The sequence below is a fragment of the Typopeltis vanoorti genome, chromosome 17 (genome assembly GCF_054136105.1).
Source record: "Typopeltis vanoorti isolate ZY-2024b chromosome 17, IOZ_Tvanoo_1.0, whole genome shotgun sequence".
Taxonomy (NCBI): Eukaryota; Metazoa; Arthropoda; class Arachnida; order Uropygi; family Thelyphonidae; genus Typopeltis; species Typopeltis vanoorti.
This window is the reverse complement of record NC_143565.1, coordinates 17,666,020-17,693,683: the sequence shown is the minus strand read 5'-3', so window position 1 is coordinate 17,693,683 and position 27,664 is coordinate 17,666,020. Positions and strand designations below refer to the sequence as shown.

The following is a 27,664-nucleotide window of genomic DNA, read 5'->3' as shown; positions in this document are numbered from 1 at the left end:
TACTGTTTTTATTCCGAGAATGGGTGTTGAAAGAGGATCCCACACCGTATTGACTGCACACTGAGAAGATTGCTTTGTGGTCTCAGCATTTTTTACTATTGTTGTTACAGTTGATGGGGTTAAATTGAAGGCACGACACACATCTGACCGAGTTTCACCTTTTTTTCATTCGCCGAATGGAAAAAAGGTGAAAGATGCACTTGATAACACACATTTTGGGGACATTATTAATAAAAAGAATAGTGCAAGATGGACCACAAACACATAAACACCTAGAAGAACTGAGAGCAACTAGGAGGGGAAAAGAAGACATTGGAGAGTAGGAGTGGCCGTCAAGGGTGGAAGTAGAACCAATCAGATTTAACCTTGCGTCCTATTGTCTAGACACCAGTGTATGTTGTTAGTTCACTTGCACTTGCTTTTCTCGTCGCATATTCCATTTTGTATTTAATTATTTAAATTTTAGGCAGTAGTTTAATCATTTAGCGTTATAGTTTATTATAATGTAAGTTTTATTACAATGTCGGGACCATCTGTATTTAGGAAGTCGGGCAGAGTCAGGACTCATCATTCCTTCTAATCGTGATCTATAAGAAGCGCGAAAGTGAAGCGGGCGTAAATTGAAACGGCGTACACTGAGTCATACCTGTATTTTCATATTATTATGCAGTACCTGGAAGGTAATAACAGAAAGAATGAACAGTATGAATAATGAACGGTCATTTTCAGTATTTGAAGATTTAATGCATAAACAAATTATACAGTACATGTATTATCTGTAGCGCACATTTAGAAAAGGAATATCCACATCAAGTGCTCTTCTATGGGATACAAATGCACGTTTGCCTTCCACAAAAGAATTTTAAATAAAAACGCACAGAAGAATATTCTAAAATTAATAAAAGGAAGCGGAAGTAATTTTCTAAAATAAAAAAGAAACGATTTTAGTTTAACATATGAGGTTCGGTTAAGAATTATTTCTTATTTCGACTATTATTGTTATTTGCAGGTTTAATAAAAGAAGTTCAATAAAGGAATGATTTTGCTGTTAAAAGATGTAATAAAACGCAAGAATCAGTAATATTGATGAATATTTACTGTGCAAGCTGAAATAATTAAATAAGAATTAAATTCTGGACTGTACTTGTTGTACTTGCATCTCGGAAAAAATTTCAATAGATTCAAGCTGCAATCGTTTTGTTTTCAAAATTGACACAAACATTATGAGTTGAAAGATTTATAGAAGTCCTGTATTTTGAGTTCCATCCGTAAGATAGAACCCGCGATTTGGTTTCTTCAGAGCAAAATTGTTTTGGAAAAGAAAAAATCACAGCGTACCATATCTGAAGTAATGAGAATAACGAACAACAACAGTGGTGCCATTTTGGCACAGCAATTTCTATTTCTGCGTCAAAGCGAAGCGAGGAGGAAGAAGGGAGGTATTATCGTGATGAAGAAATCAATTCCCACTGTATCATTTCTAGAGTTATTTTCTATTTGATTAGACAAAGTTCACAGTTTAATTCTTGGGAATTAATTCATGATGTACAATTTCAGGAAAGTAAATAAATAAATAAAAAAACAACGACGTATATTTCAGAGGTCACTCCGTTTTTTTATTGGAAAGACCAATTAAATATGTCAATTCTTCTCCCTGCTTTTTTCCTAAAATCAACTTTTAAAATCTTGAAAGTTTCTGGGGGAGTTTTTTTTTTTTTTTTTTTTTTACAATTTGAAATAGTTTCCATTGAACCAGCGTTTTATTCCTTTATTAGAAAGATGATAGATATTTGGTTTTGTAACAGAGCATCAATGTTATGTTCCAGTCCAACTTGTTAAAATAACAAGCACATTTCTGAAATGATTAAACTGTTCGTGAAGATGAAATAATGTTTCCAGCAGTTTTTCATGGATCGAGAGACTGCAAGAAGAAATATTGTTAAAGAAATTCGGCTTCCAGCAACTTCAATTCACACACAGAAAAGTGATTCGTATGGTATGAAATAATTGAAACTTATCCTTCTGAATTATTGGATATGTACATAAAAAAATAAATAAATGAAATAAAATTCATGGTTTTGAAACGAGAATATGTAAAATCTTTGTACCAAAAAATGCAAAGAAAAGAAATTTATCCTTATATATTCATTTAAGAATTTGGAAGATCTTCAACATTTTTGGAAGAAAACAAATAGTGACGAGAAATGAGCCTTCCTTTATTATGATTAAGCGGGGGTAACATCTATATTGAAACTGGAAGTCGACAGACTCTCCAAAAATAAAAAATAAAAATTAATAAATAAATAAAATTCTGTAGCAAATATCCAGTACAAAGCAGTAGTTCTCATGAAGCCACTGGAACTTAATCAGAGATATGTAAAAATAATGACAGTTATAATGACTATTCATAAGAAGCAATGCGAACTATTTGTAAAACAACAGGGAGTTGGTATTAATCGAAATAATATGGGAAAACATTTCCATTGTAGAGAAATCCTGATGAGACCATAATTCTACTTTCAAGATATTATCAGATGTCATAAATCTAAATTATACAGGTTCATCCATTTACAGTGCAGTCTGCAATGAGAAATAGTAAGTGTTTTTAATGGAACGAATTGATGTAGACCGATTTGGTATCTAGGGCGCTTCTCAGTATGGTTATGAATGCAATTGCCATAAATGGTCATTTAAGAATTGCTGTGTGCGCTACTAACATGAGTTATTTACGTGCATAGCGATATTTATTATGGAAAGTTATATTTCAGTGAGATCATATCACAGGATGTCGAGAGAAATTCACGAAGAAATTTCTTAATAAAGAGCGAAGACCAAATTTGCGATGTGTAGAATTTCTGGAAAAGTAATAACGCAAATGATCAATAACTGATTTACCGTATGGAAGCGCACAGTGAGTCATATGAAAGATAAAGAAGAGTCTCGAATTCTCTTTAATTCACGAATGTACTGTACCAAGAAAACATTTTCTGAGTCATTCTATAAATGGTTTCCTTCGATCGATAACTGCTATCAACTGCTGTAAGAAATAAAAGTTGCATTATAATGATCGCTTATTAAACCGTCAAAATTGAAATTCCTTGTTGTTCTACGGGTTAAAAACAGGTTAGTAAAACGACATATCTAATTTAACATAATTTAGATTAAAACTAGTGTTTTAGAATAGAATAGAATAATTGCAGATGTCATACACATCTGCTTCTAATTAAAATATTTACATTTTCGTCAGTCAAATGTTTCCTACTCATTTTGTCTGAAATATAATTCAAAACTGTTATTTTTCACAAATGTAGGTATTTTTCCGAGCTGGAGTTTTAGGTCGTCTTGAGGAAATGCGTGATGAGCGACTTGGGAAAATCATTACTTGGCTTCAGTCATGGGTCAGATGGTATCAATGCAAGAAAGACTTCAAAAAGCTTCAGGAACAAAGGTATTGACTTGTTGGTGTGTAAACGTAATTTAGCATTGATAGTTTAACAATACGAGCGTATCTTAATGGCTACCTGATCAGAATACAATAATTCCCGACGTTTATATAAATGCTGTCCAACAACAATTTTGATATTCGTGTAATTAATATACAAACAATACATAATACAAATGATTTTGTGCTGGAAAACTAACCATCCCTATTAAGTGAATCTACTCAGTAGTAAAGAAGCAATTAAGTGGAAACCCTTCTTAAAATCATATATTTTTATATGATTTCTTCAAAATATAAGTGAAACCATATAAATAACTTCATGGAAGGAGAAATGAAAAAATCTCTAAAATTCAATTGCAGCATGTGCTATCTTCGTAAAGAACATTATTGTTATTATGGGTATTCTATTTAGAGGCTTATGGTTATTGTGGGTATTCTATTTAGAGGTTTAGGCCCATCTTAGGTTGTGATTTAACAAAACTATTACTTTACACCATTGCAGTATATGAAAACCACTAACAAATGTGTTCGAGGCCATTTAAATGATCACCACTGTAACCAAACAATACGCGTAACTCAAGACTCGTCTCTCTTTATAAAACAGTGCATAATTATGACGCATATGAAATGATAATAACCCACAGGCAAACTTTCACAATTTCAAACATAACATTAAAAAAAATAATAATAAACTACAACAACGGATAGTTGTAATGCGACTTATTACAAATAACTTAATTAAATACCAAATAGGTATATTTTAGCTACTTACTATTCAATTTAATTTAGCATTCTTTATTAGTTGGGAAACTTTCTTTCAAAGGTTATTAAATGTATTTTTCTAAATGATTTTATGTGTCATATTTTAATCTCAAACACAAAGTTTTTGACGGATAGAAAAACAAAAAGAGGAAATTATTTAGATCAAGATACTAACAAAGACAAATGAGAAATGATTTTTAATGAATGATAACTTAAGTTTATATGGTAAATTAAACATCTGAGGAAACAGAAATTATTTATTTGTAGGAATGCAAATTCTTTGGTTGAACTAGTGAATTAAAGCCTGTGTAGCCATGAGGGTTACACAGGCTTTAATAATAATGCTTCCATCCATTTTAAAATAGCGTTACCGTCCTTATAGCTAGACCAATCGAAGAAAGACCGTTCTAAGTGCGATTCTAGTCGTCGAAGGAACGCTTGCTTGGACCGGTTTTCCCAGTTAGTCGATCTCTAGTATGGGCAAGTAGGATTTATTTTGCTCCCGGAATCACTGGTTTTAATCCCGTTAACTCAAGAAAATCGACCATGGAACTCACACTATTTCAGACAATAATATATAGCGTTAGGCACTCCAGGATGGTGGCAGTTGTCTGCCGTACTCTCTTCTCCGGATGCCATTTAAAATTACTATCTTGTGCTAAACGTCTTTGATTGATAAGGGTGCCTATCAGTGTCCAAAATGTTAGGATTAGACAGCCTCATCTACCCTCTTTGGATATAAAAGGCATTAGTAGATTATTTTTAAGTACTAAATTGTTTTACATTTAAAATTTCTTTTTTTTGTTAGTTACAGAATCAAAAGGTTATTCGTCTTTAGTACAATCGTACAGTGATTTTATTTATGATATTCACTACACTTATTCGTTTCTGCAATACTTTTTCTGTAGCAAAATTTTTTCATTTCATATTTTTGCGAAATATCAGAAGCTATTTTAAAACGCGTCGGTTTTTCCAAATTTCATTTGAATTTTAACTTTTGTTTTACAGAATTGCCCTATTGGTTATTCAGAGGAATCTCAGAAAATTCCTTACACTCAGGAACTGGCTCTGGTGGAAACTGTATTCCAAGGTAAGCGAAAATATTGCTAATATGAGTACTTTACTTCTGAACGTTAATCATATGAACATCAATGTCAAAAGTTTTTTTCACTTAAAAGAATGGAATTTTTTCTAATTGTACAGAAAGCTTATTTTTCAAAAATATCGAAAACTTTGTCAGGCGGAACTAACTACAAAAACAACCTCACGCGTTATTACGCATCTACGTTCTATTTTTATTTACTGTAGTTATCAAACAATATACAGTATTAATACTATACTACGATACTATACTATTAGTATAACAAGCGTATAATATTAATATTAATTATTATTATTATTATGGACTATTTTTCAGTCATAGACTCATAGAACTCATCGTGGAAAGCCAAATTTTTTACACACCATTTGAATACATGCACTCCAGCATCCTCTACGACAAAATAAAATCTTTTCACTTTCTTATTCACATGACTCTTACGCATTTTTCAGGTATGATACCTTGTTCTCCCACTGTATATTAACCTATACAATAATTCGCTTTTATTTGTCTTAGGGTCCTCTCACCGTCTCAATCATAACGACCGTTCGCCTCCTATCCCACAAGCACTGCAGACACATTCTCTCAGTTTATCCTCGTAATCAACATATCGTTCTTTATGCAAGTGAAATTAACTTTGTATAAGCTACGCATTAGAAGAATGGAAGCTTTTGAGTTATGGTGTTGGCAAAAGAGTACCGGAAATTAAATGGATGCCAAAGTGACCAATGAGGAAATACTCCCACGAATAAGAAAGAGAGAGGGGGACATAAAATGGACAATACAGAGATTTGATCTTCTGAAGTATATCTGTTCCTTGAAAATGGTTTTTGATGGAAAGATAACGGGTAAGAGACAGCGTGCTAAAGACCATGGTTGAAATTTCTGGAATAGGTGATCAGGAAAATCGGAATTTCAGAATTAATTCCAAATATAAAGGAATGTCAGATGACAGAAGCAAATAGCAGACAGGAAAAAAATAATAATTTCTATGATCCCTTTAAGAGAATATGAAATAAAGATTCCTTTAATTGCTACTATTACTATGAAGGTCCAATGCGTTTTGAGCCAATTTTATTCATTGTGCATGCATAAGGAATGAACATTTCTTTGTTATCTTTTCTCTGACTAATCTTTACATAATGCAAATGCTCCTCAGTACCAAAGGAGGATACTGATTAGCATTTTTCTTTCATTTCTTGAGTTCACATATAAAGGATACTATAAGTTCATTAATTAAACTGCTCAAGTCACTAGAATTGTGACCAGGTGAAATTAGTTTTCTCCTAGGCATTCTTTAAGTTAAATACGAATAACAGAATTTTGAATTTTTAGACAAGGAATTTGACCATTCTTGTTCTCTAGAATGGTCAAATTCCTTGACTCTAGAATGTAAACGAATAAGCATGATAGGAATAAATTAACTGTTTATTCCGGGGAAAAAATGGATGTTCCTTCAGCTCTGAAAACCATCGTACTTTTAGTGTTAATAATAAGACGATACCATTTCAAAACTCCTAATTATACTGTCTAAATTTTTATTAAGTCTATTGTTGAGCTGAGTGAGTAACTTCTACTCTTCAACCAATAGAGCGTTGGTTCGAATCCTGAGTGGTGCATGGATCTTTGTGAATGTCATTAGGTCTTAAGATAGCAAATAGAGTCGCCCGGTATGAGACCACCACAATTCCGCATTGAAATGGCTCGAAAAGTTCCAAGTTTGCTCTCTAGTACAAGTAATTCAGATGATCTAATCTTTAGTCCGCCATGACACGAATGTACAATTAGATTACAACATATATCTGGTGAGATTCACATAAAAAGCGAATTCTATAAAACCTGTCGTCACGATTTATACAAATACATAGAGTCCCGTCTCTAAATGCATTTGGTGAAAGATTTTAACTCCACAAGTCAGTACCATGAACTATTAAATATCCGTATACAGAATGAAACAGGAAAATCAGGTTATACATTAATAAAGGAATATTATTGTAACATTTTTTTTTCAAAATTTAATAATTGGTTTAACACACATGCATATAGTAATGGCATTTATTTTCAAATTTTAGGTCAAACCACTTCTTAGTATTGCTAGGGTAGAGGACGAACTAAGAGCTCTAGAGGAGAAACTGAAGAAAGAACATGAAGCTTTTGAGAAAGAAGAAAAATTAAGGAAAGATCTGGAAGTGCAGAACGTCAAACTTCTACAGGACAAGAATGATTTATTCTTACAACTAGAAGCCGAAAGAGGTGGTGCCGGTGATTTGGAAGAGAGGTTGAATAGGGCTCTGTCGCAGAGAGCAGACCTCGAAGGTCAATTACAGGTGAGAGTATAAACTTAACAGAAAAGTCTACTACAAAAATTCTACAAGTAGAAAACATTGTTAACAACTAATTATTTCTGGTTTCATAATAATACTGCACTTATTGTGATATAATATGGCATGAATGTTTTAATTTGGATAATGAATAAAAATGTAATGTGTAAATGAGTCGATTGGAAAATCTTAAAGCCCTATTGGAATTACTTCTCGCAGTATTATTATTTTTATTAATTTATTTTTATTTTCTTATTTAAAAGGAAATCCAAGACAGGCTAAGCCATGAGGAGGATGCTCATAACACCTTAGCACAACTAAGAAAGAAGTTGGAAGGCGAAATAAGCAGCCTGAAAAAAGACGTAGAAGACTTAGAACTCGCTTTGCAAAAGGTAAGTTTTATTTGTGATAAAATTGACACTAAATACAAATACAACAAATACATTATTCCGATTAGATGAATCTCAAAAACAATTATCAACAAAATATTATTAACAGTTCTCATCTTTCTCTTAAAAGTGTTAAGCTCAATGGAATGGCTTGTCAGGAGAAAGTAACTTGACTTCATAAAAATCATAAATGAATTATAATTCCTATATAAAGAACAATAATTTCTGTTTTTTACATTGTAGGCTGAACAAGACAAAGCTACAAAGGACCACCAAATTAGAAATCTTAATGATGAGATCGCCCACCAAGATGAACTCATCAACAAACTCAACAAGGAAAAGAAGCATATGCAGGAAATTAACCAGGTAAAAATTACATTATAATATCTTACAATTATAATATTTTATAATATCAATTATAATATCTAATAACAAAGCAAGTCTTCAAATAAATTATTATATATTTCAACTTTAAATAATTAATCTCGTTTGTGTAATAAAGATGTATAATGTTTATAAGCATTACTTCCATAAAGTTTTATCAATATTACTAACTGGTGTACCGCTATGAATCCATATTAATATTGGATTTGTTTTCTTTAGAAAACATCCGAAGACTTGCAATCAACAGAAGACAAAGTAAACCACTTAAATAAAGTGAAACTAAAGTTAGAACAGACATTAGACGAGGTAAGTCAAATTAATAGAAAAGTCTTTCTAATACAGAATTATATAGTCCACACTAATTTGTTCAGTACAGAGAAAGAAAATGTGCTGTATTGGTCGTATTTATATGCAGTTTTCATGCTCTTGCAGTTAGAAGATAACCTGGAAAGGGAAAAGAAACTCAGGGCAGATCTCGAGAAAGCAAAAAGGAAAATAGAAGGCGATCTTAAGTTGGCACAAGAGGCTGTCTCGGATCTAGAAAAGAGTAAAAAGGAACTTGAAGGAGTCATCCAAAGGTATATCAACATTTTACACATTCACTAAAAATGCAAAATATTGTTCAAAATGTGTCGATATGGTTGATAATACCCTCAGATTTCATAATATTCAGCTGTCCTGATCAGATTTATATTCTTCGGTTACATACTCTACTAAACTTTTCTAGTACAAACATATTATATTCATATCTTCCTTAGTCTCGTAAAAACTTAGTGCTCTCTTCCGTTCAAGACACTCATTTCCACCTGTACAACTCCGAACACTATATGAACCAAAAGATTATCCACCTTAGAATATTACTCTTTCCCATTCGAAGTAGGGTATAAAAACTTTCCTTAGAATGCTTGATGCTATCCAGAAGATATCAATCTGCTTAATAGAATACTCTCTCTCTCTCTCTCTCTCTCTCTCTCTCTCTCTCTCTCGTTCATAGACTTTCTTGCAATGACCAGTTTCTGAATTATGCCTTTTAATGGGTATTTTCATGGACAATGCTCCACCGAAATAGCTACCACCATTCCATTTCTCCTCTTTCATTCCCTCTACGTCAGTTCTTTCGAACACCCTTCGTCATAATGTTTTCCTCAATGACTCTCTCCATATTATCCCCCCCCCCTCGCGCGCATAAGATGTCTCGCACAGTGCGTCGACAACTTATGTGTGTGGAGGGGGGGGGGATATAAAAATAATTGTGCTCGTTCCTACAGAAATCTACTAAATCCCGAAAATTAGCAGCTGATCATTCTAATCTGTATGTGTTTTTGGATAACATGTATTCCAAGCAAGGATGCAGACCGTGCTTAGCAAACCAATTGACTTTTCAATTGAAGGAAAATCAATTTCTGATTCTTGGTTGGAATAAATGTAGTTATGGAGAAATTGGCGGGATTAACGAGAACTAGAGAAACGTTGGAGGAAACAAACAGAATTATTTGCCAAAAGTAGTGAAAGAAAGGCAAATTTGCAAAAGTTTTGTATGAACATTTTTGATAATAAAGGCTACAATTCTAAATAATTCTGCTCATTTTAGCTGGCTTAAGTCGGTAGATATAGCTATAATCATTTCTGCATGATCTAATCTTGTGTTGAGGTATTTGTCCATTTTGCATATTATACGCTATTATGATATGACCTTCCTCAAACATTTGTTTACAAACGATACGATTCACTGATGAGATGAGATCAAATGACTCAGGTACATATCAAATGGTTTCATGGTTTCTGAAACGAGAGAATTTAATTTTTCCCCTTCCATCCAGTTCTGTACATTGATTTTAATTAAAAATTAAAAACTGGATAGCAACTTTTGTTTACTCCAGATAATATTTTATCATGATCATCATCATTTGGTATATACTCCCAATGGGCACACCAGATATTATGATAGTCTAACCGAATTAATATTTCATGACCAATAAACCCTTTCGACTTTCTGAAGTACTCTTAATTGCATCAACTCGCCTTATTATCTTGGTCTTCCTCTCTGTTTTTCTTATATTATTTTAAATATAAGATTCTGTTTAAATGACCACAACGTCTTTCATAATGTCAAGTTCTTTTTTAGAACGCTCTTATCTGTAGTCGCATCTTCGTTCAGTTGTTTTTAATATTTTATTTTGATTTAAAGTATTCGAGTGTAACTAAAACTGATTTGTTTCCTGTGTACAGGAAAGACAAGGAAATGGCCAGCCTTGCAGCAAAACTGGAAGACGAACAGAGTCTCGTTGCGAAACTACAGAAACAAATCAAAGAACTCCAGGTAAGCAAAATAACACAAAAGTAACGTCTTATTGATAATTTAATCGTATGGTTCAATAAGAAGATATTTTAAACTCCTTTTTGGCCGCTACAAGCACATGCTAGGGTAGAAAATAAATTATGATTACAACCAAGAATAATAATATTTTTGAATGAGAAAGTAACAGAAATCGTCAGATTTCTTGCTTTACCCTTCCGATGGAATAATACAAAGCAAGGCTCTACTTAGAAGAAGATATAACAAATTATGTTGATTATGAAAATATCAACACAAGAATATGAATTATATTCCCTGTAATACAAATAGCCAAAATGCGCAGCAATTATGCATTTCATCACATAGCAATAACTAAACGAAGGTACCCAATTGTATGGCGTACTGCTGTTAGCTGCTAAAAAAATTATTACCTTCGTTTTCAAGTGATTCTATTTCAATTATATTACTACAGCATCATGCTAAATGGTTAAATTTAGCATGATGCAAACTAAAATTAAATATTAGCTTTTTTGTGATTATTTATGATTTATTTCTTATTATTATTCGAAAATAATTGTCAAATTTTGGAAACAATCAATGGATTAGTATATCAAATAAGTAAATTTCATTAGATAAATAATATTTATTTTTCATTAAGGAAAAAAAGTGTATATGTTTAAAATAACTCCCATATCTTTTTTTGCAATGTTCTGTTTTGAAATTTTGACAGCTATAGAGTGAGCGTATTAAACCTATATTTTTACCATCCTTAGGCCAGGATAGAAGAATTGGAAGAGGAACTAGAAGCTGAAAGGCAAGCTAGGGCAAAGGTATGAAATGCACATTATAGTTCACTTTATATTGCTTACATATTGTATGCATTTGTTTGTTAGTATATTTATTCATTGAGAAATTAGTTATTTATATAACTTTATTTCGACAACCTATAACTAGATATTTATTCATAACGATTAGTTGTAGCGGAAATCGTTTTAGTTGGCAGATAACGTAATATAGATGCAACTGACAAAAAAATTATAAGTGCGCATGACCGACGGAAATAAATGAGATTTATTGTGTGTATAAAATTAGTTAAATCACCAAAGTATTTAAATTTGTATTCAGACATGTCCACCGCATCTGTCATAATACTGCTTATTTGTTTGTTGTAGGCAGAAAAACAGCGGGCCGACCTGGCACGCGAAATTGAAGAACTGAGTGAAAGGTTAGACGAAGCTGGTGGAGCCACATCAGCTCAGGTAAGAAACGATTATTTCAAGAAATCATCCATGAGTCAAGAAAGTAGTTTCTTCCAAGAAAATTAGTGTTTATTTTTACAAATGATGTAAATACTGTATTTTTAACAGGTTGAAATGAACAGAAGGCGAGAAGCAGAAATGGCAAAACTCAGGCGAGATTTAGAAGAAGCTAATCTACAACACGAACAGACATTATCCAATCTCAGGAAAAAGCACAATGATGTCGTGGCGGAGATTAGTGAACAGCTTGACCAAGTGAACAAACATAAAGCCAGGTACAATACCACAATGAACGTAATGATTTCTTAACCGACTGACAAAAATATTTTCTTTCCCTAGTTTTGCTATGAAATTCTTTGTTTTATCATATGTATGTAACACCACAAAAAAGAAATTATCAAGGAATTCCTATATCTGGTATTTACAAGATATATACATTCAGTAAAAGGAATGTGTAACGAATGCGAACTCACACAGAGCTCTGAGTGGAGGGAGAACTAAAATGCACTTACTAGGTATGGTCGAGTGTCATATGCAAGCAAAAAGCAATCTCTTCTCCTTCCTTAATAATCTGTTATTACGAAGGGTTTAATGCTTACCTGGAGAAAAGAAATAATTCAATGCAGTTTTAATTTTGAATTCTGGGATATAAATCTTCATTTAAACAATCCTAACAATGGTGAATACGAGACACGTGAAGGAAGGAACCAGGGAAAACTACGGAAATAATAGCACACATATGCTGCATTTGAAATATTTTATGTTATTTATGTTATAAATAACATAAAATAACATATAATCCTTTCTTCAGAACGTCTCTTAACGAGTGCTCAATCTGTAGCTCACTGCTTAACACTAAAACTTATTTATATACACTATTTTGCGATAAGCACTGAAACACCTCCTGTTTCTAAAATAATTTATATACCGAGATGTATGTCACATGTAGCTATACTGTTATGTAAGAGCTATGCTATATGAGGCAATAATATGTGGGGAATCTAAAAAAAATGCATTTCAAGCCTTGACCTAAGGAAATATTCGAATAATTCACAAACATAAAACGCTGATGTGCCATAGACTTAGTTATTCCTTCAGTAATTCGAAACATAATTCGGTCCAATAATTCATATTCTTATGTATAAATGTAATATATCATACAAGTCGTATTTCGCTTACAATGTACTTCCACGAATTGCTCACAGCCCTAGTAAGAAGTTTTATCGCCAAAGATATATATGGCTTACAAACTTGTACGGAAACACAACTCATAGACATTGCACACGTTATAACCTATTCTGTCTCTTATTACATTATTTTCGATTGAGGATTTTGAGCTTTTCCAGTTCAATCGACAAGCAATGCAACGGAATTCTTTTATAGTGAAGCTTTCATTATTACAGCAACTTAATTCAGAACTGTTCTGTGGGGACAATTATTATTCCTTTGTAACATATAACTTGTATCATTTGGAAACATTTTATTTTATTTTAAAATTTAAACAAAACTGAAATGAAACAATAAATTTTACAAACGATTCATTCGTCCAATCAGAATAGAGTTGTTTGTTATATACTAAAAGACTGATGGAATGGATAGGCAAAAATAAATGCTTATGCACTATTGCAAAGAGCACACTCAATCAACTTTGCTAATATCTGCTGACAGGAAAGGAAGGATGCATCCATTTTTGGTGGGATGCTAGATCATATAATTAGCATATATTTGTTAATGTTTACTGATGAAAAAGGACGACGACGCGAAATATACAGAGCGACCTCCTCACTCTCCCCCCCACACACACACAAAAAAGTACTATTTACAATTATTTTTAGAAATAAGTATTATTTTTTTTTCATTTCAGATCATTTTCTTCGCTAAACTAGAAACAAAAGAAAAAGAGCACATCAAAGCCTAAATGGAAACTGGAACATCATGTTTTATGTGTCGAAAATTACTTCCGATATGGGTCTTGACGATTCATGACCAGAGTAGCATTAAATAAGTTGTGTTTTTGCGAATTTCTAAACAAATAAAAACGTCCCCTGAAAGACGCAAAAGTTATTGGACAAATTCAGGAAATATGGGACCGTCGTAAACCTTAATTCAAAATATAATCGATAAGCCAGTCGGGATGCTCCAAGAAACGAACAGAAAAGGTTGTCGAAATAGTAAGGGAACCTATAGAATAAAAACAGTTCTTTGGAAAAAGTCAATCATTTGGAATCGCCCGAGAAACGTACAGGACGACTCTTGGTGATCTCAAGAAATACCCATACCATATACAGACTAAGCAGAAACTTTCTGAAGAGGATAAAAAGAAAGGCAATGGGCTGACAAATTGCTTGCTCAAATTGAAGACAGTTCAAATTTTCTTAGTTTTCTTTGGATTTCTTAGTTTCTCAGAAGAGTCTGAGATCAAAAGTGAATTCTTGAAAATCGTATAGTACGTCTTCTGCGATGGATTCTTAACCACTTCAACAGACCTTTACATCAGAAAAATGCATGAGTAGCAGTTTCCTCTAGAGCAGAGATTTTCAACCGGAGTGCCGCGGCAACATTGGTGTGCAGCGAGATTTATGAAAACAAATTAATTGAAAGAAATAATGTCGTAATTTGCACATTTATTTATTAGTGTCTGGGCTTCCATCTTCTTGTGTGTGTGTAAATCAATCAAAATTATGCCTATTTGTTTTGCCAGATCATCAAAAAAATTAAAAGAATCTATTTTTAGTGTGCCGCAGAATTTTAATAATTAGTCTAGGTGTGTCGTATTATGAAAAAGGTTGAAAATCACTGCTCTAGAGTATAAATGGCTCTATTATCTTTGAAGATCACGGAACACAAAGGCTTAGAAACAAGAGATGGAAGCAACCGTATGCTGCATTCCCTTCCCGAAATCATTAAACCATAGTCGGCGATAAACTCAATTGTCAATGAGTTGGGTTCATACAGAAGGATAAAGATATCAGATGAATTGTTATTAGAAAATGTTCAATCCTTTCATAATGCTGACATGACATCTCATAGAAAAAGTTCTTTTAAGTGAAAAATGCATGTCGCATCGGTCATTTAATTATAGATGTAATGAAGTGATTCGCGATGTAGTCACTTCTTCTTCTAGTCCAAGGAAAATTCACATTTTGTTGAAGAGACCGAACACAATTTGGCTTATGTGATGACGTGGACAGGAGTTAATAGTTGGCTTTATATCACCTTGCTAATCAAATAAATCAACATAACATATCTGGACAATTGGTTGGTCCTCTAAAACTCAAATATCTCCATCGCCACTGCAATAGCCATCGAGTAGGCTAGATCTCAACTCATTAACAATTCATTGTGGAATTACATCAGAGATTGTCAAGACAGCCATTTCACATGGACGAACCACTGACATATGCTGCAAGCATGGTATGGCATTTTCATCAGTTGCACTTGCTGTACTGAGACAAATGTCACACAGAGAGCATGATGACGATTATACTCTGTCGAGATAATGACAGCAGCATACAGATGTGTACAAAATATCGTAGAGGTATTTTGGTATAAATCCATACTATAGACAGTTTAGGACAGCATGATATGAATCTACACCATAAACAGTCTTAGGATGGACTGTAGAAATCCTGTTATTCATAAAAGATAATTTTATATCATTTCGAGCCGTTGTGGTTAATGTGTCCATGCAAACTGAAATAACATAAATTTTAACAGAAATCCTAAATATTAAATTCCATTAAAATTCATTCAATGACAAACTATTCTAATGATTGGATCCAAAAAAAAAAAAAAAAGATGCTATATATAATTGAAAAATACATTTTTATAATATTAAAATGCTTAACTGTAAATGAAGAATCATAATTTTATGGGGGAAAAAACAATCAGCAATGGTAGATGCCAGAATGATTTCGGCTTTAAATTAAAAAAAAATCGAACACGTTTTAAATTATTAAAGTAAAAAAATGAGTATGATATTTATTTATTTTTTATTGGAGGAAGTTAAAGATTTGTAACATAATGTGAATATTTTAATTCCAATGTCTGACTGACTACAGGTTGGAAAAGGAGAAATCGCAGATGAAGGGTGAGCTGGACGATGTCCGTTCAAGTGTGGACCATGTAAATAAAGAGAAGGTAAAAGCCTAAGTGACTCTGCTATGTGTCATGAAATAACTAGACACCTCCCACGCATGCATGTGATTATAGAGTAGCAGAATTCCCAAATGTGCCCTTCCTTTCGTCATGTCATTACCTGCACTCTTTTTTGTAAAAATATAGGAGACCTCAGACAGAAGCACAGGAAACTGCATGAGCACAAATTGTGTCAGCATTCTGAGTTTCAGAAGGGGAAATTTCAAACTTTTTGAGAACAAATTGGACGAAATTGAGTATATTTTTCCGGTTTTTGAATCTAGCAATAAGCGCCAGTAGTTTTTTTATATGCTACTGCTGTTATATTTTAACAGCATTTTTTATTTTATTTTGAATAGAAAGAAGTTTTTTTTGTTTATTTTTGTTTTCAGGATGATATTTTTGATGACACATTGTGCTGCCGCATTCTTTACTCCTATATTTGTGGCTAACACTGAATAAAGCATGTACTATAGTGTGTAGAACTGTGATTAATAATTTCGCTCCATCTCCCTTCCTCCCTTATGTAACCTAGATTAGACAAGGAACGTACTAGCCTAGCTGCTGAAAATGAAGATCTGCGGTCTCTTCTAGACCACACCGGTAAGGGACAGGTAAGAAATGAAGTGATTTCTATAAGCATGATAAATGTGCCGTATAATAATGTTAAATGTTATGTACTATAAACGCAACACCTAACTGCATATTTTCATTTTTTTTCTTTGCTTTTTTGTTTTGTTTCTGTAAAGTGTGATAGATTTTTATTGTTCCTTTCCAAAAATAGCCCGCTCTGTTTTCTAGATATTTAGAGAAGTGTTTCTCAATCCAAAAGCTACAAGGCTAGACAGTTAAATGCAGACAGTCCGCAAATGAAAGTATTAATTTTATATCATGCGTGATTTCTAGACCACTGTTGCGAATACAGCAAAAGAAAGAGCCAGAGAGTATTTTTTTACTCTACTATCATTGAGCAATTAAAAAGGATCAAAGAAAGACAAATAAACAATACATACCTCTACTTAGTAAGTAATTTTCGAATTATAAGCAAAAAAAAAAAAGCATATCATCATCATTAGTGATTCTAACGGGCTCTTTAACACCCACGGCCTTCTAAGTATCCTTGGATTTCGTAACTTAATTTTAGATCAAGATGTTTAGCCCTATGCCTAATAAATATACTCTGTACATTAATTGCGTGTTTGCCGGTTTGCCTGACTGCAAGAGGAGAATCCCGAGTTTATGAGAGAAAGCAATTTCGAAACAGTGTATTAAAATTGCAGTGATGTGTTAATCTACCTCATTATTATACACATAATAAAAAAAAAACACTTCCAGTTAAACTCGAATGCTTCCTTTGTTAAATTATTTTATTGCCCGGTGCAGGACCACTACCTGCTCATTTGGAGGCCTGAAGCAGCTTGAAAAAGTTCCTTGTTTAGTCTCTAGAGCAAGTCCTAATGTTCAGCACTAAAGTACTGTAGGTTTTGCAACCTTTCTTGATGGTGTTCAAATAAAAAAAAATACTATACTTTACACACATCAGGGTGTATCGTCCAGCAGGAGATGACTGTCAGCTGGTCAGGGGAAATACAAATAACTGTAGTAAAATTTTAGCTATTTAGGGCACTTCAGTGACTGCTAAAAGCTTTCTAGGTCCGACACATATGCGGCAAAAAGGTTTGAAATCATAATGGAAAAATCCTTTAAAATGATGCGCGCCACAATCAATAAAAAAAATCAGTCAGCGCCTTTTATTCACGTATAGGAAGTAGGCGATGCCTTTTAATCCCATCAAGCCTTTGTGCCACAGTATTGATCGAAAAATACAAATTTCTCTCCTTCCGGCTGAACTTCCAATAGAAGGACTAATTGAAATTCAGAAGAATTCAATGCTGCGAATTTGGAATGGCAGATGGACATTTACTGAGATCATCAATAATCATTCGTTTGATTCATTTGTTACTATATAAATCTCTTGTAATGAGTACGATATTACTGAGCATCCTTTTAATATTAAATTCTTAATTTAAAAATATGTAGGGATGGGATTCTAATCAGAAAATATATTCATATGGTCCTTCTTTCTTATTCTTAATTTCTTTCTCCATATGGAACTCTTGCGCTATAAGTTTTTCGAACCTCTCGTTATGATGATGATGACGATAATAATAATAATACGTTCGAAGGCGTTTGGTTTTTTTAACTTTCAAAATCAATATTATCAGTTTAATTTCGAATAATGCGTAAAATAAATGTTTTATGATAATGTTTTACAATAATTCTGCATTGCTTTTATTATGTGTAACTCGTATTTTCTATGCATATGAGGTATGCGCAATTGTTCTAGAACTGTTTCTAGGATAAAAAATAAAACAAATATCGTTTGACAAATTAATTTGATACTCTTCATAATATGTAACTTCGACTGCTGTACACTTAATTATAATTGAAACACATTTAAAATAAATTCAAAATCCAGTTTTTAAGATAGTGAGTTTTCCCTCGTAATGTCCTTAATCTTCAAATATGAGTCCCTTAATGGCTAAAAATGTACTGTTTACTGTTTTTAACTCAAAATATGACGTGTCAAATGTAGCTGCATGTGCACGAACATTTATGAAGGAAAGAAGCAAAACAGATTACTGTTATGAAATATTGGTGTCACCCTTTGGATCATTGTTAGTAGTTGGTTCCCAACACATAAATAACACTGACTTTAATCGTTTGATCTTGCGCAATGCATTCTTTATCAATGATGTTTTCATTATCAAAGAATACGGTGAACGTTTTTTTTTTTTTTTCATTATAGAGCTATCTGCTGCTTTGCTAATGTTGGTAATCGTTATTTTACACTGTCTTTTGGTATCGATCATACTGACATCATCAAGACTCACCAATAGTGGCAAGTGATTTAAAAAAAAATTAAACTAAAGAACTGAAAACCATGCCAAATATGGTTTTGACATGAAATATGTTCCAAAATTGCACCAACGGTATAACAATCATGCGTATCACTGCAGATATTTAGAGTTTTTTAAGGTAAGCGAAGGCGAGTTAGCTAATCTTATATGGAGCTAATCTTATATGGGTTCTTCTTCAACCTTTAAAACCTGCAAAATCCGGATAATGCACAAATTAACAGGCATAATGTACTAGGCTCATAGCCCTAATTAAGTTATTGCTTCGGTTGTAATTCCAATCTCTCTTTCAAAGGCACATATTTAGATGAAGATAACAAATGAACTGCTCGAATGATATTTTAATTCATTTAGTACTGAAATATTTTCGAGACGACTTACGTGTTAAAAAAAAAAAATTAGTAATTTGCAAGGAACAGTTTCTAGATTGAAGATACTTCTCATGAAAAAGTATACATCAACTTAGTGTAACGCATAACACATAAAGTACAGGCGTACCCAAGTCATATGACACATTAGGATCCAGAGCATCGTTGTACAGCTAATCATTGCCTTTTTATTCACTATATTCACTTTATTCACTATATAAATCATGTAAATGCTTTATTTATTTACGAAAAGTTAGAATAATTTTCGCAGAAATAAGAAAGTTTTCCCATTTCGCAATAAGATTGTCATGTTTATGGACAACTGTAGTATTAACTGGTCTTGTCACTTCACTAAGAACTTTGTTTTTAACAACTGTAACAACAGTAATACGGAATAAGTTTAGCCTGCGGATTATCTCTGTTAGTTCGATACATCATCGTCACTAAATTTAATAATTTTAATCTTAGCTAATAATGGCTATTTTTTATCTGCCATTATTAACAACAATAAAATAAAATAATAGTTATAAATAGTTTGTAATTCATGGCAAAACACGGAAACACAGACATGCAGCGATCAACGATGTAGTGAATAATATACAAAAATTGTGTGCAGCAGCATATGTCATTAAAACCGTCATATAAGTGAATAACTGACAATCTCATGAGCGTATCGTAGTAAAGCGTAATGTCGTAAGGCGGGGGGGGGGGACACAATCGTATTACACATTCTTTCTACGTAATGTGTAGTAGCACTATGTTGCATTTTTAAGTCTAAATTAATACGAATGCATTATGAATATTATTTGAAAAATTATTATAAATTCCCGAATTTTAAACATGTTAAAAACGGCTCAAAGACCGTCACAAGGCGTATGTGTGTATGTAGCGATAATAATATTAGTTTTGTGTGTGAATATGGGTTATATCATCACTTGGCTGTAACAATTAAAATTTTCAGTTGACTTGAGCTTATACACACGCGCACACATTAGAATCTTGTAATTGACTACTAATAGAAGTGCTGTTCATTTTAATGGACACACGCGCGCGCGCGTAAAACTGATTAATGAAAGATTTTAGCAACCCTCATTTCATTATTCATACTCATCGCAGCTAATTAAATGTGAGTCACGTACGCTATAAAATGTAATGCATTTACTCAATTATAAAAGATGGTTTATAATTTAGGCCTGTACAAAGTTTAACAAAACAATTTTTCCTGAAAGAATGTTGCTATGGTGCATTAATAAAATTTATGATAGCGAGTCAACCAATCTTGAAATAGGATTCAGCTAAATATTTTTTCCCTTCATACTAAAAAAAAAAAATACACATATTCACACCAATAGCGCTTCAGTTTCCGTGGGAATATTAATATTAAACATCGCCTTTTTTTCTCGCAGATATATGTAGTTTGTGTTTGTTAGCGTACAGAACAACGAAGAAAATCGTAAGGATTTTTTTCTCCATTAGTTAGAATAAGAGAGATTGAGAGAATGCAATATTGTAACAGTAACTATACATATATATGTTAGTGTATTATATAATATGTTAATCTTCCTGACAAAACTATTAATAGACAGCGAAATAAATAAACAGTTATTTATTTTCATGGTCTGAATCTACAAATAATCCCGCTACGTAATGTATGGTTATCGTTACTTAATTATCTTCACAGTTTATTTTCAAGATGCAATATTTTATTTTTTGAAGCATAAACAAATGTTTTCTATAATTTGTATATTAGGCCAATGCAGAAAAACAGGCTAAGCAACTCGAGGTCCAGATGCAGGAACTTCAGGGGAAACTAGATGAAGCCAACAGGTCCTTGGGAGACTTCGATACAAATAAGAAAAAAATTTCTCATGAGAATGCAGAACTACAGAGGCAACTTGAAGAAGCGGAGAGTCAAGTAGCACAACTAAGCAAATTTAAATTGTCTATGGGTAGCCAACTTGAAGAGTCAAAAAGGTCGGCAGATGAAGAAAGCAGGGTAAATATTTTTATTTTAGACATATTTTTAAAAGTCCCTAGTTGTTTCTCTTACTTACTCATATTAAAAATACACATTCATAGAAACAATGAAGTATAATTTTAGTGTTAGGCTGGTGATTTAACTTTTGTCCCGAGTCTGAGACATGATGTATACATTACGCATGAAGCCTTAGATCATAAATCATTAGGCTAGAGTTGGAAGATAACACTGTTCAATAGTGATTAAACTCAACTCCATTTTCTAATAGGAACGAGCTGCTACTATGGGACGGTATCGTAATTTAGAACATGATATGGACACTCTGAGGGAACAACTAGAAGAAGAGCAAGAAGCCAAGGCTGACCTTCAACGACAGCTTAGCAAAATGAATGCTGAAGTTCAGTTGTGGAGAACCAAATACGAAAGTGAAGGTTTAGCCCGTCTGGAAGAGATCGAAGAGGCAAGGTAGGCAAACTTTACAATCGTATGTTATAATGAATGCCAAGTGTATCACATTTTAATAACACGTTTAGGATTACTAAACCATCAGTTTATTTCTGACGCATTTTTATTCAAATAATAATCATAAATCGATGTGAAAAATAGGCAAATAGAGACATTTTTGACCCCTGTATTTATATCGATTCCCCCAACAAAAATGAGAGACTGTACTGCTATTAGACACGATGTCTAATATTAGCTTCCGTGTGGCGAGGCATCTAATCCATAAAGTGATCAAATATTTACATGAACTTGACCATTCATTCAAGAACATCGTGCATTGATCCATTGGATATCCATATCAGGTACTTTTGTGCAAGAGATTCCTCTCCAGATGTCGCAGGTATTACAGTGGGATTTAAGTTTAAAAAATAGACCTTCCTAAGTTTATAGAAGGTCCCTCCCGCTGCGCATTTCCAGTCTCATGAATAGCAACATTGTCCACCAGAAACAATTTCACTCTTCTCATCATCAATCAGCCATAATTAAGTAATGATATGCAATTAGACCGCAGCATTCATTTCTTCGGAACAAATAATTTCTTAAGACAATACCCTCTTTGGTAGATCTTCGTGGTGCGCTCCTAGGATGCAGGTCTTGATAAAAAAATATTTTAAAAAATTAAAATAAAAAAACTACGCTCGAATGCTGTAGAAGCAGACATAACAGATTAACTAGTTATTAATCCTCATAAACCCAAAGGCCATCGGTCACTGTGTTCATGAAACTTAACAGAAATCCAAAGCCGTTTTCATGGATCTGATTCCTCTTCTTTGTGCAGCATGATACTGTCTCCATTTGGTAAATATTTCTGAGAGTATGATGCCTTGCAACTCTATTCCGTTGTGCAGTTCCCAAGAAATTTCTCCTTCTGGGTTGGGTTGGGTTGGGTTGCTCTGTATTAGCCGAGCAATTAAATTTATGAGGAATGTATCATGTCTGTTAATGTTGTTCTTCAAGCCGGTTTGTCTGTTTTGCGAAATCCCGAGTTTATGAATAGAAAAATCCTGCTACTGTTAACTCTGAAACAAGTCAACATATTTTCAGCTGAAAAGCTCTTATAAAGGTTCTTTGTGTCCTGGTCCAAGGTCTTTCCAAACCAAAGAGCATCGTCGATTCCGACTGAGCTACGTACTCCTTTTCATACTTATGCTTCTCGTCCCATATTTGAAGTATCATTCGCTCATAAATCGTGTACTAATACACGATTCATGCAAATGAGGTGTATAACACTTCCACGTTAGTCATACTACTAATGCAAGTTCCGCTAAGTCAGCATGTAGAATAATCTATTCATTCTTCTTTTCTTTTTCTGTGTGGGACGTTCTATAACACAAATATGACTGGAACGTTTTCTCATTTGAAGAACGAGAAAACATTAAATATATGTTCATACGCGTCATTGTAACGTAATGTTATTAGAAAAACAATATTGAAGAGTTACTGAATTAGTCTAGAGACACACAGAAAGAAGACTCTTCAAAAAACACATTAAGAAATTCCTTTCTTCTAACCACTTGTCACACACAGCACTTCCGTGTCATGTCTTGTGAACTCTTGTTGTAGGGATGATATTAATAAGTACTTACATTTTTAGACAAAAAAAACTTTTGTCTAAAAATGTTTATTATACTGAAAACAAAAAATATATTTTAATAATGACTGTCATACAATTTTAATGTGATGCTTTGTGCCTGTTGCTTCTTAGTCAAGTTATTAATTCGTGGGGTCGAACTGTGAAAAAATGTACTCTTGATTCTTTAACGAACAGTAGCCTTTCCCTCTTCTTGATTTTAATATTTGTTATTCTTGAAACTCCCAACTCACAGAGGTAAATAGCGGAAAATTGCAACAAGATTATCATGGCAGTCTTTATAATGGGAAAATCTTTAGCAACATATACTCAAAAACATTCAGTGCTATCATCGTATTCGCATTTTATTTGTAAACTTCCATAATTTCATAAATCAATAAACTCTTCATCTTGCAGATGGAAATTCCACCTTTACCAATCGATATCTTTTTACATTATACGTTTTATAAAATGCTCAGGTATATCTATATTCCATATTTAGAAAAAAACCTCCCAACACCCTAATATGAGCATGGCGGCACACCAGTATGCTGGGTACCCACACTGGGAACCACTGACGTAAGCAACTAAGGTTATGAAAAAAAAAAAAAAAGATTTAACGCGTTAATTGCAGTTTTAATCATAACCGTTTTTTTTTTTTAAAAAGTATTATCGGTAAGAAGAAGAAGAAACATGCCTATGCAATTCAGTTACTCTGTTCAGTTGCTCTACTCAGGTGTGTAAAGTTGATAATTAAAAAAAGAAAAAAAAACGATTTTACTTTATAACGAAAATGGCATAAATTTTCCATTCAATAAAGAATAATAATTCTAAGAAACTCGTTTCCTGGAATGGAATGACCAGATGTAAATATTATAGAAATGTTTTTTGCCAGTGTTATTCCACATGAAATAAATAGACGGGATGGAATAATTTTTATTGATCACTTTACTAGTTTCGTGAAAAATTCCTGTATTTTACATCATCAGGAGAAATACGTGAATAAACTAAAAAACAAGTTATAACAGATCACGTACATAACGAAATATTTAAAAAAAAACAGGAATAACAATGGAAATCGCGCATTTACTGGTTCATGGTCTGCTGCGAACTGTTAGCCGTGTATGTGTCGTGTTGAACTAAAAAAGACCAGACGATGTAGAATCAACCCTTGGGTTAAGTTGCTAAGGATATTTGATCATTACAGCTGATTCCTTGAATGCTATTGAGAAAAAAAAAATGTAATCTATGTGAAGCATTTTGTTTGCTGCCATAATACTTGATGTTTGATTTCCGTTGTATATGCTGCCAGTCCTGATTTGTGTTTCCTTTAGTTCTCTATGTCCATGATGTGTTCGGATTTGCGCGCCACTCCCAACTTGTCTGTCTATCTGTTTTATGTAGTACAAACCACAAGTACAGTTCACCTATTAAACACCAAACTTCTTGAGAGGTGTAAGGATATGGTTTTGGAAGTTTCAAGAGATTAGAGATGTTGAGGAGATAGAAAGCCACCATTCTATTTTGCTGACGTGGTATCCTTGATATTTTGTCTGTGACTGACTGTATATAAGGAAGAATAACTTCCTTATATACCTTATATTCCTGAAGTCTTGTTTTTCATGTTCATCTGTGTAGTAGGTTGATGTACAATTTTCTTGACTAATGTCCTGTTGTAACTTGGCAGGATAGTGCATACGTAGTCGAGCTGTAGGTTTCTTTTATCTGTACTAGAGGAGATCCTGTAAGCTTTATCACGTATGGAACGAATAATGCTTATTTTGTTTGTTGCCTTATTACTTGATGTTTGATTTCATTGTTTGATACTTGATGTGCTGCCAGTCCTGATTTGTGTTTCCTTTAGTTTTCTAAAGGAAACACAAATAGTGATAGGGTGTGGCTAGCAAATACCGTCTGGTGTTTGTTGGCTACCTATACACTGAGAATTATTATTAAAAAGAAATTCTATCCCATCTGTTTCTTTGTAATAATACCAGCAAAAAATAGTTCTAATACATCCTCATTCTGCAAACCTAAACCAAGGTAAATTCTTCAGCTTAAAGATGAGCGTTGTTAACATTTTTTAATACTAAATAAACAATCCGTTATTCAGTTCTTAGTTAATCAGTCATAAAAGTCCAAAAACGGCTGTTTCATATCCATTTTTGTGAAGAATATGAAAAATAGTGTTCAGCATACAGCGTGTATTTTAAGGCAAGCCCCCGTAGGAAAAAAAAATAACATTTTTGTTTTCATTCAGGCGAAAACTTCAAGCCAAGCTTCAAGAAGCCGAAGAAGCTGTAGAACAAGCAAATGCCAAATGCAGTGGTCTAGAAAAAACCAAAACAAGACTTCAGGGAGAGCTTGAGGACATGTCCATCGAAGCAGAGAAGGTAAATACCATTTCATTTCTTCTATATTTCAATCCTTTTGTTTGATATGCATGCATTATTTACTCAGAAATTTACTCAGAATACGCCTCTATATAATGTAGATTGGGAACCCTTAAAGGGCAAATGTCCGACAGGCAAACCCACTCTCTCAAACAGGCAAACTGACGAGAAGAATAAACGAAATTAACAGAAATACAGTATATATTAGCTTCACAGTTTTAGTTACTTCTTAAATTTAGCTCAATCTTTACTCATAATAATAACCGATAGTAGTTACATGCCATTAAGATTCATAACCTGCCCAGATTGACTTTCGTGACCATAATTTTAGAATAAGGTGGTTAGTCTGCTGCTAAATTTATATTTTTGTGTATATTCTCCCCCAAACACGGTCGGTTTGTAGAAGGAAAAACTCGAGTTTCCGGGAGAGAGAAAGAAAAAAAAAACTTTACACTTCCGTATGAGACTGTCTAACTAACACACACACTCAATTGAAAACCTTGATAAAGATTCTTCGCGTCCTAGACGGAGTTCGAGCCCAGGACTTTCCAACCAAAGGGCTTCGTTAAAACCAAGCAAGCTGCTGAGACTCTAAATATTTATTCATAAATAAAAATCAAATGCAGTTAATAACTGTCGTCCTTGGCAACGCATATTCTTTCGAAATAAAAACGTATTGTTGCAATAAACATTCTGCAACAATACGTAACTTAGATCAGTTGAAAGATATAAACTAAATATCATAAGATTTCAATCTTCAAAGAATTAAACTCCTTAACTCAGCTTATGAGTGCAATGACATTCATAATTCTGTAAAATTCGTTCTCCTATCTTCTGAAGGAAACTAAACTCAAAATTATGCTAAATTTCACAGCTGTGACCAGTTTGGATAACTGTTCGTAATTAGTACCTTTTCTGTGTCTTTCAACTAAAGGTAAGTTAGCCAGTGCCATAAGAAAGTAGAGGGGGTTTTTCACCCGGAAACGGGTTTTTCGGCCCTCAGACAGACAAACCAGGCCTGTAAACACACGGATTTACCGCCATGAATACTTACAATATGTGGAAGAGATAAGGTACTCACCACATGTCGTTACGCTCGTAGTTAACCATGAGTCACATCTTGGTAGTCAACCTATTGGATAGGAGAGGGCACATGAATGTGATGGGGAATCTATTCATGCCTAGATTCTCTCTCTCTTTCTCTTTAGTTCTTTGGATTTCCCACTTGGAATAATATTACTTTGCTTTAACCTATCTTACAGCTACTTTGTAGTTTGTAAATTGAATTGTCTGAACTCTTACGAAAAGTTAAATAACGGTAGCTCAACTGCCCCTAAGGTGGATGGGAAGGATGATAATGAATTGTTTCTGTAATATTGTTCATGCAGTAATATTTCTTGTTGTCGAATGTGTGTGTGGGGGGGTCCAAAATTGTAAGTCGACTTGCAGCGTACAACCGCTAACCATTTCAAGTGAACAAACCAATTTATTTCCAGTGAAGGTCTATCTCATAAACAATTAGAAAGCAAAACAGACTTCAGTGACATATTTTCCCAATTTTAAACAATTGACATGCAGTCGTAAGGCCTCAACTGACTTTTAAATCAGTGATGATTTTGTTACTAGAAGTGAGACAGGATTGTAGACTTTACCTTCACTGCCAGGAGGTGCTACGATTACTTATTCTTACGGAGAAAGTTGTTTCTTCGTGCAATGTTTGGCGATGAGAAAACTGATAACCGATACGCGATGATTTTCACGGGCCCATGGTACACGACAGCTCCCCCCCATCTATCTCTCTCACTCTCGAAGAGAATATTTAAATCATCCTGCTTCCTCTTTAT

At 33.4% G+C, this 27,664-nt stretch overlaps 1 protein-coding gene across 25 annotated transcripts in view; it reads left to right on the top strand.

Annotated features, from left to right (window-relative positions):
* LOC150097195 (myosin heavy chain, muscle-like) overlaps nt 1-27,664 on the top strand; it is a 136,852-nt gene that overhangs the window by 87,358 nt on the left and 21,830 nt on the right. For 19 of the 25 annotated variants that reach the window (XM_090407177.1, XM_090407175.1, XM_090407167.1 and 16 more), the window contains 15 exons: nt 3,312-3,448; nt 5,213-5,294; nt 7,376-7,630; nt 7,888-8,016; nt 8,257-8,379; nt 8,617-8,703; nt 8,830-8,975; nt 10,627-10,717; nt 11,467-11,523; nt 11,866-11,952; nt 12,061-12,227; nt 16,014-16,092; nt 21,126-21,371; nt 21,622-21,818; nt 25,688-25,820. In XM_090407177.1, coding sequence (XP_090263303.1) covers nt 3,312-3,448; nt 5,213-5,294; nt 7,376-7,630; nt 7,888-8,016; nt 8,257-8,379; nt 8,617-8,703; nt 8,830-8,975; nt 10,627-10,717; nt 11,467-11,523; nt 11,866-11,952; nt 12,061-12,227; nt 16,014-16,092; nt 21,126-21,371; nt 21,622-21,818; nt 25,688-25,820 — 2,016 coding nt within the window. Of the gene's footprint in view, nt 1-3,311; nt 3,449-5,212; nt 5,295-7,375; nt 7,631-7,887; nt 8,017-8,256; nt 8,380-8,616; nt 8,704-8,829; nt 8,976-10,626; nt 10,718-11,466; nt 11,524-11,865; nt 11,953-12,060; nt 12,228-16,013; nt 16,093-16,624; nt 16,704-21,125; nt 21,372-21,621; nt 21,819-25,687; nt 25,821-27,664 lie in introns of all 25 variants that reach the window. The other 6 variants (XM_090407185.1, XM_090407172.1, XM_090407168.1 and 3 more) reach the window with 1 other exon arrangement.